This window comes from Bubalus kerabau, chromosome 3 (assembly GCF_029407905.1).
Source record: "Bubalus kerabau isolate K-KA32 ecotype Philippines breed swamp buffalo chromosome 3, PCC_UOA_SB_1v2, whole genome shotgun sequence".
NCBI lineage: Eukaryota > Metazoa > Chordata > Mammalia > Artiodactyla > Bovidae > Bubalus > Bubalus kerabau.
The window spans coordinates 160049780-160067909 of NC_073626.1; the positions used below are offsets into that span (position 1 = coordinate 160049780).

At 54.5% G+C, this 18130-nt stretch overlaps 1 protein-coding gene across 8 annotated transcripts in view; it reads right to left on the reverse strand.

Annotated features, from left to right (window-relative positions):
• TNS1 (tensin 1) overlaps window positions 1-18130 on the reverse strand; it is a 217392-nt gene that overhangs the window by 14924 nt on the left and 184338 nt on the right. For 6 of the 8 annotated variants that reach the window (XM_055573426.1, XM_055573424.1, XM_055573431.1 and 3 more), the window contains 4 exons: window positions 16150-16242; window positions 14798-14836; window positions 7024-7222; window positions 2571-3637 (listed from right to left, as the gene is read on the reverse strand). In XM_055573426.1, coding sequence (XP_055429401.1) covers window positions 2571-3637; window positions 7024-7222; window positions 14798-14836; window positions 16150-16242 — 1398 coding nt within the window. The remainder of the gene's footprint in view (window positions 1-2570; window positions 3638-7023; window positions 7223-14797; window positions 14837-16149; window positions 16243-18130) is intronic. The other 2 variants (XM_055573427.1, XM_055573425.1) reach the window with 1 other exon arrangement.

Below are 18130 nucleotides of genomic sequence, written 5' to 3' on the forward strand. Positions count from 1 at the left end.
AGCATCATGGGAAGATGGAGGAAGAGACTGGGGAGACGTGTCTACAAGCCAACGGACCCCAAGACTGCCACCCACCATGAGGAGCAAAGAGAAAAGCCTGGAACAGAGTCTCCCTCAGGGTCTCCAGATGGAGCCAATCCTGCCAACACCTTGACTTTAGACTTCCCAGCTCAGCTACATTGACAGAATCAACTTGTGCTGTCTTAAGTCACCAAGTTTGTGGTCCTCTGTCATGGCTGACCTAGGAAACTAACACAGGAAGATGATCTGCTCAGACCTTGTCAGAGCATTGCTGGAAGGGGCCTCGAGCTGCTTTCTCATCCTCCCCCATCTCCCAACAACCACTGTGGGTCACACAGCTGTCCTCCTGCTGAAAAGCCTGAACAGCATCTTCCCCGAGCCAGTGACAGTCCTGCTCCAGCCCACCTCGCCCTTTCTCTAGAACAGTCAGACTAAATCCTTCCTGAAGCTTCTCTCCCACCTTTTAATCCCTTTCTCCATGGGCTCAATTTCTCCACTTCATCATAACAACCTTGAGGATGAGAGCAAAAAAAACACATTTCTGTCCACTTTCTCCAAGCCCCTCCTCACTCCCCATATGGAAAATCTCATTTAGAACAAAATGATCACTCCTGTCCTGCCTGGGATAAACAGAGGAAGGGTTGGCCTGGAACTAAGAAGCTGTCTACCGAGTGTCACGCACCCCACTTCTCTGGTAGACATTTCCCACACCAGACCCTTTGCAGACTACAGATGCTTTCGTAGGATGTTCTGGAGAGAAAGCATCGTATCCAACTGCTTAACTTTACAAGTGAGGAATGTGAGGTTCCTGGAAGGGGAGCGACTTGCCCAAGTCACACAGATGGTCCTTAAAAGGCTTTCGTTAGATGTTTTCAGGTAAGAAGACACAATAGCCAGTTCAGGTCAGCTACATCGTATGTTCCTGGCTGGGAATGAGGACATGTGGGACTCTTACCAACCTCTTCCTTCATTTTCTGACAGCAAAGGAAACAAAACGGAGGATGGGGGAAGAGGGGAAAAAGGAATATTCCAGATCTGTAGGTTTCCTCTCCTTTCTCTAGGGAGGGGCTGAAGCAGAGGACCCTGTGCTCACAGTGCTATAAAAAGTTCAGGGCACAGACCAGAGATGAGAGCTGGGCTGCATGTCCCGTCAATTTACCTTGTTATTTACATTCTGTTAGGCTTCTGGGATCTGTCTCTGGAGGACAGCAGGGGGAAGGTCAGCTCCTTTTCCTGGCAGCTGTGCACAGAGCAGGGCCTCTGGGCTAGGCAGCTGGGCCCCACAGCTCTGCAAGCTGCCTCTCTCTGCTCCAGAGTCCCAGGCCCCAGGGCTGCTGCTGCCTGTCTAATGAGCTGTCAGAGGCGGCTGCAGCCCCATGTGCCTTCCTGTGTTGACTCCCATGGCTATTTTAAGCAAGGAAGATGGTGGGAAACAGGAAATGTCCCAACTACTAGAAGTTTTGCATCCTCCAAGAACTGGGGCTGGGAACCAGATGTCTCTGGTGGGCAGCAGGAAGCGAGGTCGTGCAGTGTCACTTGGCAGGCGCAGGGCAGGACCTGGGAGTGACACGGAGACTCTGGGCAGCTGGGCCCATCCCAGGCTGCCTGCTGCATTCTACATCTTCCTCGAATGCCCCAGAACTCTGGGGTCACTCTGGACAAAGTCAGATTGGAGATCTGGCTGAAAAGATGCAGATCAGCTGAAGCCTTGACCTTTTCATTTAGATAACAAGCCCTCTAAGTGACGGCTAAAGATGCCCAGTTCTGGTGATAAGTGAAGAATTCAGCGTGTAAACCTGCGCGGCTTCTGTTAAGCCGAGCTGGTAGAAATGAGACTCCAGTAAAAATGCTTAACCCTTGGCCTTTTCCCATATCTCATCTGGCTGCCAGATCTATTATAAGTGATGTGTGCAAAGTGGGGATCAAACAGCGGGAACAGTGCTATGGGCTGGTAAAAAGTGGGGCAGGGGGCAGGTGGTCCAGGCTTGGAAGCCATATTTTCAAGGATACACTAAATTACAGAAACTATCAAGACAAGGCAGTAAGACAGCTCCAATTGGGTTTTAAGAGCACATGTTTTAGGGTCATAAGGGTCTGGATGCTAAACCATTTATTAACTGTGGGACCCTGGACAAATGATTGAACTTCTCCAAGGCTCACTTTGCTCATGTGTAAAATGGAGGTACGAACACCCACTTTGCTAGGGGGCCATGAAAACTGACAAGATAGACCATGGCTCAGAGCCTGGCCCAGAGCGCGTGTTCAGCAAGGGGCGGTGGCTGTGAAGATGCTGATGATAATCGGAACAGCAGGGCCATCAGAGGCACCGTCACACCCACATCCCCGCCCCCACAGCTGCCACGACTACAGCACATCTGCTCTGAGCACAGCTCCAACTCCTATGACACGGCTAACACACCTGAGGACCCGAAGTCAGTGACCCACCCAAGGCTGTCTGCCAAGGAGATGTCAGAACAGAGATGGGGACAGAGCGCCTGACTGGCGGGAGTCATCTGCCAGCAAGAGAGGTGGAGGGGAAGGAGGCACACCTGGCATGGAGTACTTGGAGAAGTCGGGCAGAGTGTGGGAGAAGGAGACGGTGCTGCCCCCGCTGGGACTGGACATGCCACTGGCGACCGGAGAGGAGGACACCTTCCCGTTGACGGTGGCGTAGTTGGGGAGGCTGCCCGCTCGGTCGCCCATGGACATCCTCCGCTTCTCCGGCAAGGCCGGGGTGGGGCTCCCTTGTCGGAAAGCTGCCGAATCAGGCGACGGGGAGGTGGCGGGGCTGCTCAGGCCAGGGTAGTAGGCGGGGGACACGGGGAAGGAGGGCGTGGAAGGAGCCTGGTAGCCTGAGGCACTGCTCTGCCGGGACAGCGTGGGTCTCCGGTCCTCAGGGGTGGAGTAGCCACCATAGGGCACGTGCCGGTCCAAGCTGGGGCTGCCGGGAACCACAGATCCAGACCCTCCCAAGTGACGGCCTAGGCTGGGGCTTCCGGGGCTGGCTACTGCATTGCTATGGAGATTGGAGGCCAGGGTGCCTTGGTGGGCCCCGGGGTGCCGGCCCAGGCTGGGGCTCCCGGGAGCGGTGACCATATTGCTATGGAGGTTGGAAACCTGGTGGGCCCCAGGATGGCGACCCAGACTGGGGCTTCCCGGAGTGGTTGCTGCACTGCTCTGGGGGCTGGAGCCCGTGTTACCATGGAAACCGGTTCCCAGTGGACCCATCACCTGGCGGTGGCTCAAACTGGGGCTGCTGGGGGCAGCCAGGCTGGGGTTCACAGCCCGACGGCCAAAGCCAGGGCTCGGGGGTGTGTTGGTGCCCACTGTCCTGTGCCGTGCCTGGGGGCTCCCAGGCACTGTGTGGACACTGGCCACACTGAACTGAGACCGGGCCTGGCCTTCTGGGGAGCTGAACTGCTGCAGTGAGTAGTCGGGGCTGCTGTAGCTGCTGCCTGCAGTTGGGAGAGGAGAAGAGCTCTGGTAGTTTCTCTGAGCCAAAGGACTCGGCTGGCCCAGGCTGCCAGAGCGGAAGCCAGAATCCAGCAGAGGCTGGGTAGGTGTTCGCACGCCCTGGTCGCTGCTCTCCCCGGATGGGAAACTCCCCACTGAAGTGCTAGAGAGAGAGAGAGAGAGAGAGAGACATGGGCAGGTCAGATGTCAGCAGGCAGCATTTAATGAAGGACAGGCTTTCAGAGAAGCTTCAGCCCTCCCTTCAATCACTTTGTTGTCCAGTCATTCAGTCATATCTGACTGCTTGTGACTGCATGGACTGCGGCATGCCAGGCTTCCCTGTCCTTAGCTCCTCTCACATGAACAGAAAAGTCAAGGCTTTTGAACGTCACCCTACATTCAAGATGTCAGAATTTGAAACTGAGACTCAGAGAGGTTAAGCAATAGGCTCACAGCCACACAGCTCACAAAAGACCAGGATCTCAACTCAGCAGTGTCGGATTCCAAAGCCCTCGTACCCTCAAGCATCACACTGACTGCTCAACCACAGGTCAGAGCAAGATCTCTGCTATCAAAACTGAAGGTGGCTGTCCTGTTGCCCCTTCCAGCATCATAGAAACTGAACAATGGAGAGGGAGTTAAACCACTTGGACCCTGGTCCTCCTGGAAGCATCTTCCCCTGACTCACTTTCCCCAGGTGAGTTGACATTTACACGCTGAGAGTGTAACTGAGCATCCATTCCTGGGTAGCTCCAAAAAAAAAAAAAAAAAACAACAACAAAGATGAAGAAGTCTCATAGCAGGAGATTTCAGCTCATTATAGGATCTGCTTTCTAGCCATTGGATCTGGCCACTAATGGAGCAGGCTGCATTACATGCCATTGAGACTCCCATCATTAGGAGCATTTAAGCAGAGGCTGACCAACCTCTTAATTTGAATGCTGTGGAGGAAATTTCCTCCACTGGGAGGTTAGATTAGATGAGCTCAGAAGTCACTCTCAATTCTAAGACTGATGAAATTCAGTTCAGAGGGCACTGTACCTGGGAGAATGGCCACAAAGGTTTTCCTCTGAAATTAAGTACAAGTCCATACAGGAGTACAGGAAATGGCCTGTAAGTTTGGGAAACCTGGATTCTGTTTTTTAAAGTTTTCTCAATTGATGTTTTCAAACTGTGGTGCTGGAGAAGACTCTTGAGAGTCCCTTGGACTGCAAGGAGATCAAACCAGTCAATCCTACAGGAAATCAACCCTGAATATTCATTGGAAAGACTGATGATGAAGTTGAAGCGCCAATACTTTGGCCACCTGATGCGAAGAGCCAACTCATTGGAAAAGACCCTGATGCTGGGAAAGATTGAGGGCAGGAGAAGTGGGTGACAAAGGATAAGATGGTTGGATGACATCACTGACTCCATAGACAGGAGTTTGAGCTAACTCTGGGGGATGGTGAAGGACTGGGAAGCCTGGCATGCTCCAGTCCATGGGGTCACAAAGAATCAGACATGACTTAGCAACTGAACAACAACACAGAAAATGAGGCAGGTGGGTTAGATGACTCTGATTCCTTCCAGACCCAAACTTCCTCAGTGACATGGCAGCAGAGACAAAGGTTCTCAGGGACCGTGCACAAACATTGGGTGCAGGGAGGCAGCAGGCAGGCTCGCACAAGGAGCCCTTGGGTGGGGGCTGGCAGTGGGGCAGCGGGGTGGAAGGGTCCTGACATAAGCCGATGCACCAAAGCCTGCAGCCGCAGACTAGAAGGAGTTTGGAGGCTGGCTGGCCCCACCCTGGGTTGGGTCAGTTAAGCTCAGGTCCCCAGGGTGATGTGAGGTGGGAGGGCCAGGCAAGAGCCAAGGGCAGGGAGAAGGTCGGGGCCAGGCCAGGACAAAGTCTACCACACATCCCAGAAGAGGCCAGAATGAAACACCACTTCGGTACAGAATAACCTGGATTCTGAGAAAATGGGGGGAGGGAGGAGATGGGGACACGGAAATGGCATTTTGGGTGATTAATCCTGGAGGAGGAGCTGGCTTCCTGAATCTTACTGCGGGAGGAATTTGAGCGAGAAAAAGTGAAAACTCCCTAATGTCAGGACTTCTTGGATATCAGCAAGGGGGGTGAGAGGTGAGGAAACTCTCCTCTCCTTTAAAAGAAGAACGTAGCTCCTGCCCAGAGGCAGACCTTTCCCCAAGTGGAGCCCTTAAGAGGCTGGGGAGGGGGCCAGGTGGGCTCGGGGTGTGTGCTTGGTTTGAAGTTTCAGATTCTTAGAGTCCAGAAGAAAACTGCCTCTGCTCACCCGAACCTCCCGCCCCAGCCTGGGTCGGGGAGCACACGGCTGGATAGTTTCCAGACTCGTGGGGACCCAGTCTGAGAAGGGGAGTGGACGTGGGAAGGGATGGTTGGGGCAGACGCCCCTACTGGGGGGTGGAATTCTGGCTGGTGCAGGCCTCCTCCCCACCTGGCACCCTGTGCCCTACCTGGGCTCATCTCAGAGTCCCTCTCCTATGTCATCTTCCTGTCTCCCCATTATAAAGCCTATGCCCCACCCCGCCAATCGAACAGCTTCTCACTGTACCCCAAATACAGGAGTCTCCCTTTCTGGGAAGTTTCTGGCTTTCCTCTCTATCTGACTCCCTAAAATGTCAGCCGCCCACCCACCAAGACATCCCTCCTCTAACCCCACAGTGACCTGACCCCCAGACCCCACGCCCAATACCTCCACACCCAGGTCCTGTCCTTGCTGTGCTGTGAAGGCCCTCTCCCTCCCCTTCACCTTTCAACCCCTGCTCATCCCCTGGCCTTAGCACAAATACTTCCCGGACTTCCAGCCCCCAGAGACCCTCTCTGCAGACTAAGCCAGAAATAACGGCCTCTTGCTCAGAGCTCTTTGCTTACACCTCTGCTTTGAGCACCTCTAACTGCTGCTCTGTGATGGGGGGGATGGGGGGGGTAGGATAGAGATGTGGACTCTGGAGCCAGACACCTTTGGTCCGAATCCTATTTCTGCTACTGTTTAGCTGTAGGACCTTGAATAAACTACTTTAATCTCTCTCTGCTTCCGTTTCCTCTTCTGAGAAGTGGGAATAATACTACTATTTACCTCGTAGGATAGCTGTGAGGTTTAAATAGAAAGCACTTAGCAAAACGCCTGGCAAATGGGAAGCACTCACAACATAGTAACTCTACTTGTTCGATTTTAAATTTGGGGAAAGGAGGCTTCCCTGGCGGTCCAGTGGTCACAACTCCACACTTCCACTGCAGGGGGCACAGATTTGATCTCTGGGGAAGTAAGGCTCCCGCATGCCGCATGGTGCAGCCAATAAATAAATAAAAACAAAAGTAATACATCTGAGGGAAGAACTGTGCCTTGTTCATCTTCATACTCTCCCCAGGGAGTTGGCACTCAGGGGGTGCTCTTGCCATGTACCCCAATGAGATGGTTTCCCAAGGGCAGCACCCTGGATGTGATTTCTGCCTGTCCATGCCCTAATCGGATCCAGGAGGCCTCATCCGTGCTGCCCCGGGCCTGGATTCTCCTCCCCACTTACCTGTCAGCGCTGAGGATGGGGCTGCTGGTGGAGAGGGGGCTAGGAGAGACAAAGGAGCCTCCCAGGGTCCCAATCCTCAGGGGTGTCTCATGGCCATATGCCTGCGCAGCTGGGGCGCTAAAGCTCTTGGGCTCAGGTTCCTGAGTCCGGGGCCCAGCCACCGCCGTTCGTACCACCGACTCCACGTAGCTCCGGGGCTCTGGAAGGGGCAAGGGGACAGGGACTGAGCGTGGATCCAGGGGGTGCAATGTGGACCCCACCCAACCCCTGGGAACCCGCCTCCCCAGAGCCTGTGAAGGAAATTCCAAAAGGACAGCCAAGCAGACAAGGGGCACGTCTCTAGGGCTCCTGCCTGCCCAGGTCCATCCTCTTTCCAGCATCATGGACAAGCCGTGAGAACCCCCAAAGAACCTTTAACTAGAGCCTTGTTCTGAGAAGCTTCCCAGAAAGGGACCCCAGAATACAGCCATCACAGAGTCCTCCTTCCTAGAGCTGGGACACTCTCCTTCACTGGTGGCCCCTCTAGCTGAGCTTTTCTTCCCCAACCCTGCTACCCAGGTCCCCAGGCCCTTCTTGGCTCCCCAGGCACTGCTGGGGTCTGGGCTCTCCATGGACCCCAAGCTCCAGCCCAGCCTTGCATCTCGGGATGCTCACTCCACCCCACACCCAGAGTCCAGAAACAGGCTTGCTGGCCTAGCAACAGGGCTGTGCGGGTGAGTCACACCCAGCCCTGCGTGCCAAGACACACCCATCCACCTTGCCTGACACACTTAGCATGCCTCCCGAGACTGACATCATTATCCCGCTTGGTGTTGAGAATGGCCCGAGAGGAAGGCTGGATGGGGGAAAGGGCGGCAAGTGCCAGAGAGGTCACTGTGCAGGTGAAGGTGCCGAGGCCAGGAGAGTGAAGGGACTGGAGGCCCAACCAGACCCAGGTTTCCTGTGCCACCCGCCCCACTGCCGTGCTGCCCCCAACTGCCCTCCATCTCGGCCTCTGGAAGCCCCTCCGCAAGCCCCTCTACCCCACCAATGCAAACTAACTCGCCATCAAACAGGAAGAAGAAGCAGGACACTCTCGGCTTCTCCAGGGACAGATGGTGTTCCTGCCACCTCCAAATCTGGCACCGTTCCCGAGGACGTCCCAGGAGGGACGTGACCTGAGCACACACCAACACTATGCCCACCACAATTAGGGCAACCACTGAAACCTGCCTGAGAAGTGGAAGAACGGCAGAGTCCATGCAACCCTGGGGTGCAGGGAGGGGGCCAGACAGTCTCTCTCACAGCTACTCAATTCTACTGTTGTTATTGCGAGAGCAGCTACAGTAAAGCAATGAGCATGGCTGTGTTACGATAAAACTTTCCAAAAACAGGATTTGGCCATAGTTTACTGGTTCCTGATGTAACATGTCTCCCCAGCCCAGAGAGGTGGAGCGATTTGCCCCAGAACACACAGCGGCCATAGCTACCGTCTCCTGACTCCCGGTGCTGGCTCTGGGTGGCTGAGAGAGGGGCCACCAAGCCTCATGGGACACTCAGAGCTGGCTGCTGCTACTCAGAGCTCCAGTCCATCAGCCAGAGAAGAGCCAGCTCCACAGACTGTCAATAACAGCAGAAATAGCAAACAACTACATGAGGAAAGTAGAATTTGGAGAATGTAAGTATCCTGTCTGGGCCACACAGTAGCAGGTGACAGAACTGGCCTAAGAACCCCGTGGTCTGGCCCAGACCTGCTCTTGGGTCCTGCACATCCCGCCAGCTGAAAATCAGGGGGATCGAGAATTTCAGTGTGTCTTTAGCCTTGGGGAGCCGGCTCCACACCCTGGGGCAACTCGAACTGACAGAAAGGGACCCTCAGAAAGGAACTCACACCCACAGAAATGGCAGCTGAGACCCAAGGCCAGAGCCTACCTTCCGGCCCATCCCTCACCTCCCGGGGTCACTCTCTGAAAATTCCACCTGGACGCCTCCAGGTTCCCAGCTTCATGCTGGTGCCCGCAGCGCCCAGCACACTTCTCTCCTACCCAGAGGTGGCAAGAGGATCCATCTTCCCCCTGGCTGCCCCAGGCTCCTTGCTGATCTGTACTCACAGCGCCTGGCGCACAGTGAATCCTCAGTGAGTGTCCGTCTCACAAACTAGTAGACGCATGACCTTTACCCTCTGCCCCCTAGCTCCTTCCACCACAGAGGTACACGGTGACTAAGACCTAAGAGGCACACATTCGTTTCTCTCCTTCCCTTGAATTCTTGCTGACCCCAAAAAGTTCAAGCTAAAATGCCCGAGGGTGAGCTCTGAAGTCTGTGGCCCTCTCCACCCGCCGTGTCCTCCGGATTCATCCTCCAGCCTGCTCTGTGTCCCTGCAGGCCAGCTTTTATTCACAGCATCCCCCGGACTCCCAGGCTCAGGGCTCCAGAGGGCCCTGGCCTTTGGCAGCTGGCTGGTAGGCAGGACTAACAGAAGATGGAGGTGGGTGGGGAGAGAGGGTCAAAGTTCCAGGGCCGCATCCTCCACCCAAGATACCAGCTCCAGGGGTGGGCCCTCTCCTCCAGTTCCTCCTGGTTTCTTCAGGCCTGGAGTGCAGATGCCTCCCGCCTCCTGCTCAGGAGCACCCGGGGAGGTGCTTCACCATCCCTCGTTGGTTTGCCCAGACCATCTAAATAGTCCATTAAACCCTCTTCAGTTGCCCCATTGGAATGAGCTGTTTTCTGCCAAGACCTGACCCATACAGTGGGTAAGCAGCTCACGTTATTGGATCAGCACCCCATCCTATTAAAAAAAAAAAAAAAAAACAAATACACAGACCACTTCTACCATCGGTAAAATCTAAGTAAGGCCACCCACACCACCCCGTCCCAGAGTCAGGACGGAGCCAGGCCTGGGACCACAGACACTGACTCCCATCTGCCCTGTTTACCAGGAGTCAAGGCCATGTCCGCACTAACTGCTTTTGACCCAAACGTAGTGTCAGGAGACTGAGTGTAGTTTGCACAGAACATTGAAGGGACAGTATGTTAGAAAGTTGGAGATATCAGAAAACCTGAGACGGCTTTAGGATAAGCACATTCATAAAGCATCAGCCTCAGGAGCCCCGTCCTCACACCCGTCAGATCCTCAGCTACAGAGCAGCTTACAAAGGAGCTCTCAGAGGACTCAGCCTCTGAACTTGAAGACAGGACCACTCATCCAGGGAGAAGTACCCACAGCGGCTCCCACCACGTTTGCAGTTAACAGCTCTGTGAGTTTGGGTGGCCAACCAGCCTGCGGGCTTTGCTCAGGGGCTCCCAGCCTGTGGATTTCAGACCCAGCCCTCCTGGCCCTGCCGTCACTTTATTCTCCATCCTCTTTCTTGGTTGGCTGCCCTTTCCTGACCTCCCAGGACCAAATCAGGATAGAGACTCCCTCAATCTCTGTTGCTCATGAGCCCAGAGCAGGAGGGACCCTTTGGGAAGATACTTGATTCTGAGTCCAACTTCATAACTGTTCAAAACCAACCTTGAAGGACAAAATAGTCCATTTCCCCCAAGTTTTCAGACTCAGATTCCATATTGAAAATACCCCCTTTCCCTATCTCTTCCCATTTTCCTCTCCTCTCCACCTTAGTACAACATACAACGTGTGAGCTCCCTGTCTTTCACTTACTGGAAGGGTGACCGGGGACAGGCTGCTGAACCTTTCTGGGACTCTGTTCTCTCGTCTGTAAAATAGGAATGAGAACACCCACCTGCCCAGCCTGGATCAAGTGACAGGAGACGAGAAATTCCCTCCTAGTTCCTTCTTGCTAGCTCCAGTGCCAGTTTATCAGTGGCCCCACAGCTGCCTGCTGATGTCTGCCTTCCGCTACCCCCTCTCCTTTGCACACTCTCTCCTGCAGTTTTCTCCTCTCCGCCAATCCTGGAGCAGCTAGACCCAGAGGCAAAGGGGACTCGGAAGGGCAGGAGATGTGGGGCCAGGAGGGTGCTTCATGCAGAACATTCCAGGAGCCCAAACCCATTCCAAGAGGCTGTTGGAGGCTGAGAGCAGCTGGACCGGAGGCTAAGTGACTTGGCCCCACCAGGCTGGGGGCACTGTCAGCTCCTGACCCACACCCTCAAGTGCATTTTCTGCCTGGCAGAAAAGGTTCTTTTCCTGGAGAGAAATGGCCTGCCTGCTCCGAGTGAAATGAAGACACGCAGATGGAGAGAGGAAAGAAGTAAAACTTCCGAGGCCCAAACCAGGAACTCAAAAGTTGGAATTCCAAACTCTGCGACTGGGCCACACGGCCCTCCTCTGAGTTCCCATCATGCCCTGTTCGTCCCCCAGCTCAGCATTTCTACCTTGTGCTGAAATATCATCCTGACCAGTCTATCTCACTCATCTTTATGTCCTCAGTGCCTCGCACAGGACCTGGCACAGAGTAGGTGCCCCATAAATCTGCATTGCATAGCACCCCCTTAAAATACCCAGAGGGCACACTGCAACTGCCACCAAGGACTTCAGAGCAGGAGGGATCCCCAGAGGGGCCATTTCTGATCTGCCGTCTTCCTTTGTGCCAAATGCACCCATCTAATCATCGGAACAGACAGAACCTCAGCCGAATGTTCCTTGTTCCCATTCCTCTAGGAAAGAAGGTTCAGCCATTTCTTTCCCTGTTTCCCCACTGGAAGATCCTTGATGTTGACCTCATACCTTTACTGCTATGGGCTTTCTTCCTCTGCTTCTTTCATGGAGAAGGGTACCCTGTACCCACACCCAGTAAAGACACTGTTCATGTTTAGAGGTCATACCCCGTGCAATCAATGGAAAGCGGCATACACTCTCAGCTGTGCCCCTGATCAGCTGTCTGGGCCGGACAAGTCATTTAACATCCTTACACGTCACCTCCTCATCAGCAAACTGGGGCTCCTACCACCTTCCTCTCAGCGCTTCTGTGACTATTTACGTAGGATGATTGTGACAATAACCCACAAGGTCGCATCCCTGCTGCCCCTCGCTCTGTACCACACTGCCCCTTGCTCCAGCATCCAGCTCCTCCCTGCTCTCACTTCACTGACCTTGCAATTCATGGGGGGAAGAACTGCTATTCCTCCCACCCCAGGGCCTTTGCAAGTACCCTTTACTTCTACCTGGAAAGCTCTTCTCCCATCCCAGTGTCACTGAGTTAATGTCACTCACCCTCTTCAGCCAGGGTCTCACAAAAACTGTATCTCTTCACTTTGGAGCACTTATCTCAAGAATTCTTGGTGATAATTTAATTATGTCACCGGTCATGCATTTGTTCCATGAGATTAGGAACCACAGTACTGTTTATCATTATATCCCCAGAGTGCCTGGCACATAGTAGGCACACAAAATATTACTGAATCAGTGAAGAACAGAACAAATAGATGTAAAGCATTTAGCATGGCACCTTGAACAGAGCACTTCCCTAAAGTCTTTTTCCCCCCTGAATAAGCCTACTGGTTATTTTTCCTTATAGGCATTTTTTCTGAATTCACACATATCAGCAGGGCAATCAAGCAGCGCTTCAGAGGGTCAGCAAAGAATATGCTTTAGTCTGACCCAGAAGGTGATGCATGAGTCAGGAAAAATGGAACCAGCCACCCACATCCTTGGCCCCTGTCCCCACTCCAGGTCAAGACAACAATTCCGATGCCCACGCTGGAATCCCAGGGCATGGCGCCTGGAGGCGCTTGGAGGCCTGGAGGGTTTTGAAGTAGCCACTTGATTAGGAAATAGGAGACCAGTAAGTCCAGTCTAGCCCTGCTGCCTCTTAACTGTGACCTTGGGCAGATGCCTATCCCCACCTCACAACACGGACCTCAGGTCCACATTCCTGAAAACGATGGCTGCAGTAGAGTGGATCCCTAAGAACCTTCCCTGCAGACTCCGTGCCTCCAGGAGAGATGAAAGAGGGTCAGAGGGCTCGGGGCCTGTACTCGGGGCCTCATCACTCATCAGGAGCAAGGGCCAGGAGTCAGTCCCATTCTGTTGAAGTGTCATCCCCAAGTGAGGAACACAGAGCCAGGGCCTGTCACCCTCAGACCTTCCCACTGGAGACTAAATAGGTCTCACCAGTCTGCAAGAGGTCAGCAGCCACAAGGACAGCTGAGAGCCTCCTAGGTGGGTGGGCTCCTGGAACACAGCACACGAACACTGGCTCTGGGCCCCAGCTGATTCTAGGCTCCTGGCGAGAACCAGCTGCCCACCCCCAGCCCGGGGAAGGTCCTCCCCCGGGTGTGAGGCTGGCCAGGGGTGAGAGCCCACTGTAGTTCATCCCATTCTGGGATCTGTTCTGGGGGGCTGCCTTGTTCTGTACCCCCAGGCAGTCTGGCATTGTTGCCAGTACTCTAGCTGGCTAGCAGTGGGCAAAGTTTTATGGAAAACTCCAGCCATCTTACACGGGTGATGGCAGATTCAGAGGGGTACAACCCATGCCCACTTTGGGGATAGAAAATCAAGGTAGTGAGTGCAAAGGAAGTGGGAAATGGGCTTAAGAATCAGGAAGAAGGAATTCCTTAGTGGTCCAGTGGTTAGGACTCTGCACTCTCACTGCTGAGAACCTGGGTTCAATCCCTGGTCTGGGAACTAAGATCCCACAAGCCAAGACGCAGCCAAAAAAAAACCTGGACGGAGTTTTTAAAGAAACCAGGCCATACGGACCAGGGCCCAGGTGGGAAGTCAGAACATCTAACACATCCAAGCTGGGAGGTGCTCAACACCCACTTCGTCCAACCCCCTTCCCCCGCTTCACCAGGGTAGAGATGGGGACATGGAAGCCCAGGCCACCCAGGCCAGCATCTCCCTCCTTTCACCTGCTGCTCTGAGTCATCCTTTGAATTCTGTTTCTAATAAATTAGTTAAAGGCCTTCAACCAGATTACATCCCCTCTCTGCTTCTCCACGTGCAAGGGTGAGTTCATTTAAATCAGGGGTTAAGCCAGGACACAGACATGCTAACCAGATACTGTCACAACTGTGCATGGATGTCCCGAGGCATCTGTGTGTGGCAGGGGGGCTGGGGGGGCGGGGCGAAATCCATAGCTTTTTCAAAATCCCCCCCAGTACATCCAAGATCCTAGAAAGACAGATATCCTACTATCTGTGCTGATAGGAAACCAGGCAAGGGCTTCCAGAAGGCAGCTTATGGTTCCAAGACAGTGGCTCTGAACTGGGAGCAATCATCCCCCCTGGGGTCATTTGTCATGTTGCAGACATTCTGACTGTCATGACGGTGAGTGCTACCCACATGTGTAACAGTAGGTAGAGACCAGGGACGGAGCTGAACACCCTGCAGGGCTCAGCACAGTCCCCACAACTAAGAACTGTGCGGCCCAAACATCGGTAGTGCTGAGGCTGAGAAATTGTGCTCTGAGCTGTACATGTGGGGCCGCACCCAGGAAACGGGATAGGAGCCCCTGACATCTGAAGGGGCTGCTGCACCCCAGGCAGGTGGGTGGGAACGCCTCCCAGGGAGGAGCATTTTGTCAGCAAGGCGGCACCGCACTCGTGCCTGGACCCTTGGCCACGTCTGGACCCGTGCCCTGGGGCTGTGGGCACCTCAGTCAGTATCCAGAATGGTAGCTGTCACCAGAGTGACAGCTCATCACCCCCCTGATCACCCATCAGGGGGTTGGGATCCGGGGGGGGCGTGGCCTATGTGCCCGGTCACATGAGACCTGATCAGAGAAGAGTGCTACCCACCGCCCCCCACCCCAGCCAGGCAGAACCAATGGAGTGAACGGCCATTCCTGGACACAGAGAGCGGGAAGCAGTCACACAGCAAAGCCACACTTACCTTCAGAAAGCTCTGTCAGCACCTTCCTCTCATCCTCCTCTGAGGGAAGATGGGAAGAGAGGTGAGGAGGAAGGAGAGGCAGGAAAGAGAGGCAGGGGATGGAGGGGAGAGGAAAAGCAAAAAGGAGAGAGAGAGATGGATTAACAGGGATTATTTCCTGAGAGAGAGAGACTTTGTTGAGAAAAGGGGTGAGGATGAGGCAGAGGCAGGCCCTCCAGGGCGCACAGGTAAGACAGGGCCTCGCTCTTGGGAGCAGAGGCCCATGTCCCTGTTACAGCCCCCGCGTCTCAAGCAGGAGTGTGCTGGCCTGGTGACAGGCAGCCCCCCACCCGGTGACTCCATGTCCCTGGCCATGCAGACACGCCCTGAGTGGGAGGCTGTGCCCGGCCGTGTGTCTACGTGGCTCACACCTGTCATGCCACTGCCCACCTACCTGGCTGGATCAGTCTTCTGGGGACTAAAGAAAAGAAGCAAAGTTGGTCCCCAGAGCCCCAGTCCAGCCCGCACCAGAGTCTAGAGAGCAAGTTTCTGGGCCCAGCCTGTTGGAAACGGTCACTAAGGGCCCAGGGTCTCTGCTTTCCCTTTCCCAATAAGAAGAGGAGCTGGGGAATGCGACGAGGTATGAACCTGGAGTGTGTGCGTGCATGTCTGCATGTGTGTGTGAATATGTGTGCATGCATGTCTGCATCTGTGTATGTGTGCATGTCTCTGTGTGTGTGCATGTCTGCGTGTGTGTGCATGTCTGCATGTGTGTGTGTGTGTGCATGTCTGCGTGTGTGTGTGTGTGTGTGCATGTCTGCGTGTGTATGTGTGTGTGCATGTCTCTGTGTGTGTGCATGTCTGCATGTGTATGCACATCCATGTCTCTCTGTGTGTGCATGTCTGTGTGTGCGTGTGCGCATGCATGCCTCTGTGTGTGTGTGTGTCTGCATGTGTGTGTATGTGTGTGCGTGCATGTCTCTGTGTGTGTGCATATCTGCATGTGTGTGTGTGTGCACACGCGCGCACAAGCACCTGGACTCTGAGGCATGGGAACCAGGCTTCCAGCAGAAAGTTAACCACCTCCAGGGAAACAGGGCATGCCTTCAATCCCCGACGTCAGAGGATGCTGGGAGTGGTGCTGACCCCACAAGGCAAGGGCGGGAAGTCTCCGTCCCCCTCAACCCCTGAACAGAGAGCCCCACCCAGGCCTGACCTCAGCATGGACACAGAGCCAGGCTGCCACCTTGTTTCCAGAAGAATCCTGAGAACCCACCAGGCCTGGGCTCTGCCCAGGACCACAGGCGTCCTCCAGCTCCCCAGCCCGCCCTCTGGCCTCCCCAGCCGCCTCCCTTCCCACCAGAGTCACTCACCGCCAGTGGGGTGCAGCAGGATGTCGGCTGGGTTGTGGGGCTTCAGGCCCAGAGCAGACAAGGGTGTCTTGGCCAGACCTGGAGGGGAACGCACTGCACCGGGAATAAGAGGGGAGAGCTGGGAGTGAGTGCGGGTGGAGGTGTGGGGAGAGGACCCCTCCTGAGTGAGGGCATGTTGGGGAGCGGGGTTGGGGCGGGCAGCAGGAAGCGGAGCAGAGGAACCAGCCCCGCCCTGGTGGTGCCAGGGCGGCTCCACTCCCCACTCCCGTCTCCTGTGTTTCTCCACAGGATGAAGGGTAAAAGGAGTCAGGAAACAGCCTTGCCCCTCACCCTCCAGAAAGTCATTTCTATCCCTAGACCCTGAGTTTCTTCCATATGGTCCCTCCACACTGCGTAGTTATAACACACACACTAGTTTCTTGGGCACCCTCTGACTTGCTCTATATCACTCTCTCTCTAACCTCTCCTCTCACACTACCCCCAAAACCTCTACCCTACCCCCAAACACACACACATACACACACACACCACACACACACAGAGATGGACTTAAAGAAAGTGCAGTATCAAGATGGTACAACCTGTAAAGGACAGAAGGAGGAGAAGAGATCACCAGCAGAACGAACCCTGAGACCCCAGGCTAGTCTTTAGCCACAGGTCTTTGACCTCCAGCTGAGCAGGCCTTTTGCAAGCCCCAGGAAGAGAGAATTTCTCAGCTGGGAGCTCTCTTACTTCCCGCAAACCACAGCGTTCTAGAAGAGGGAAAAGCCCCATCTCTAAAATACGTGGGCAAGAGCATGACCACTCTGCACAAACCCAGGTCACCTCCCAAGCCACCTGTCTGGGTTGGAAGTGTCACATAACACACAAGGTCAGAAAGGGCAGTCAGGCTTTCTCCCATCAGCCAAGGACGTGGCTGGACTCCAAGCTGAGCTGCAAGGTGTTGCTCTGCCCAGTCACAAGATTTCTCAGTGGCAGCTGCCACGTCTCCTAACCCACCTCCGAGGAGAAGTAAAGAAATGAGCTCGATGTCTCCTGTTGCAGCTGTCAGGACCCTGACGAGCCCACAGCTGTGGAAGACAGGCAGTCACAGAGGGCCACCAAAAGCCTAAGGCTGCCTACCCCACCCCAGTGGCCTCAACAGATGAGCCGTGGCCCTCGGGTGCCCAGGACCCACACAGCAGCTCCAGGACCCTCCCTGGCATCTCCTCCCTTTCCCAAAAAGGCAGTGAGACCTACAAGAAACTAAACTCCCAAAATATAATCTTCCAATGAAAGCAATTTAAATAGCTTATTTGTGATCCCCTGGAGGAGGACATGGCAACCCACTCCAGTATTCTTGCCTGGAGAATCCCCACGAACAGAAGAGCTTGGTGGGCTACAGTCCATGGGGTCACAAAGAGTCGGACACGACTGAGCAACTAGGTGCACACACACACACATTTGTGCACATGCTGGGGTATCCACAGGTATCCCTGGGAACAGAGAGGCATCACAGGAGTCCAGATGGTCGGCCCGCCCTACACTCTACCCTCACTCTGCCCTGAGATGCCCAGCAGACAGATACAGCAGAGGGGACAAGTGTGTAGAAACACACACATCCAGGCAGGGGCTAGGTCTAGGCCTCCATGCTTGTATGTGTCCCTCTTTCTCTCTTTACACACACAAACACACACACATCTTACAATAGATGCTTATCACCACTTAGCAATGTTTGTCAGACAAATGACTTTGAATGTAATTCATTATGGAAGAATGAGCCCAGCCTCAGAGACCACTGTCCGTGGAATGACCAGGAAGACTCTGGGCCCATAAGGCTGCCTAGTGGGTGCAGCAGAGGTGCAGGTGAACGGGGTGAAGGGGACGAGGGGACAGAGGCAGTGGGAGGTTTCTCTGGGCTTCCCTCAGCACCTCCAGCTCTCTTATCACTCCTGCCCTCAGTGCCCAGGCATCCAGCCCTTCTGCTGAGGCAGACATGTGG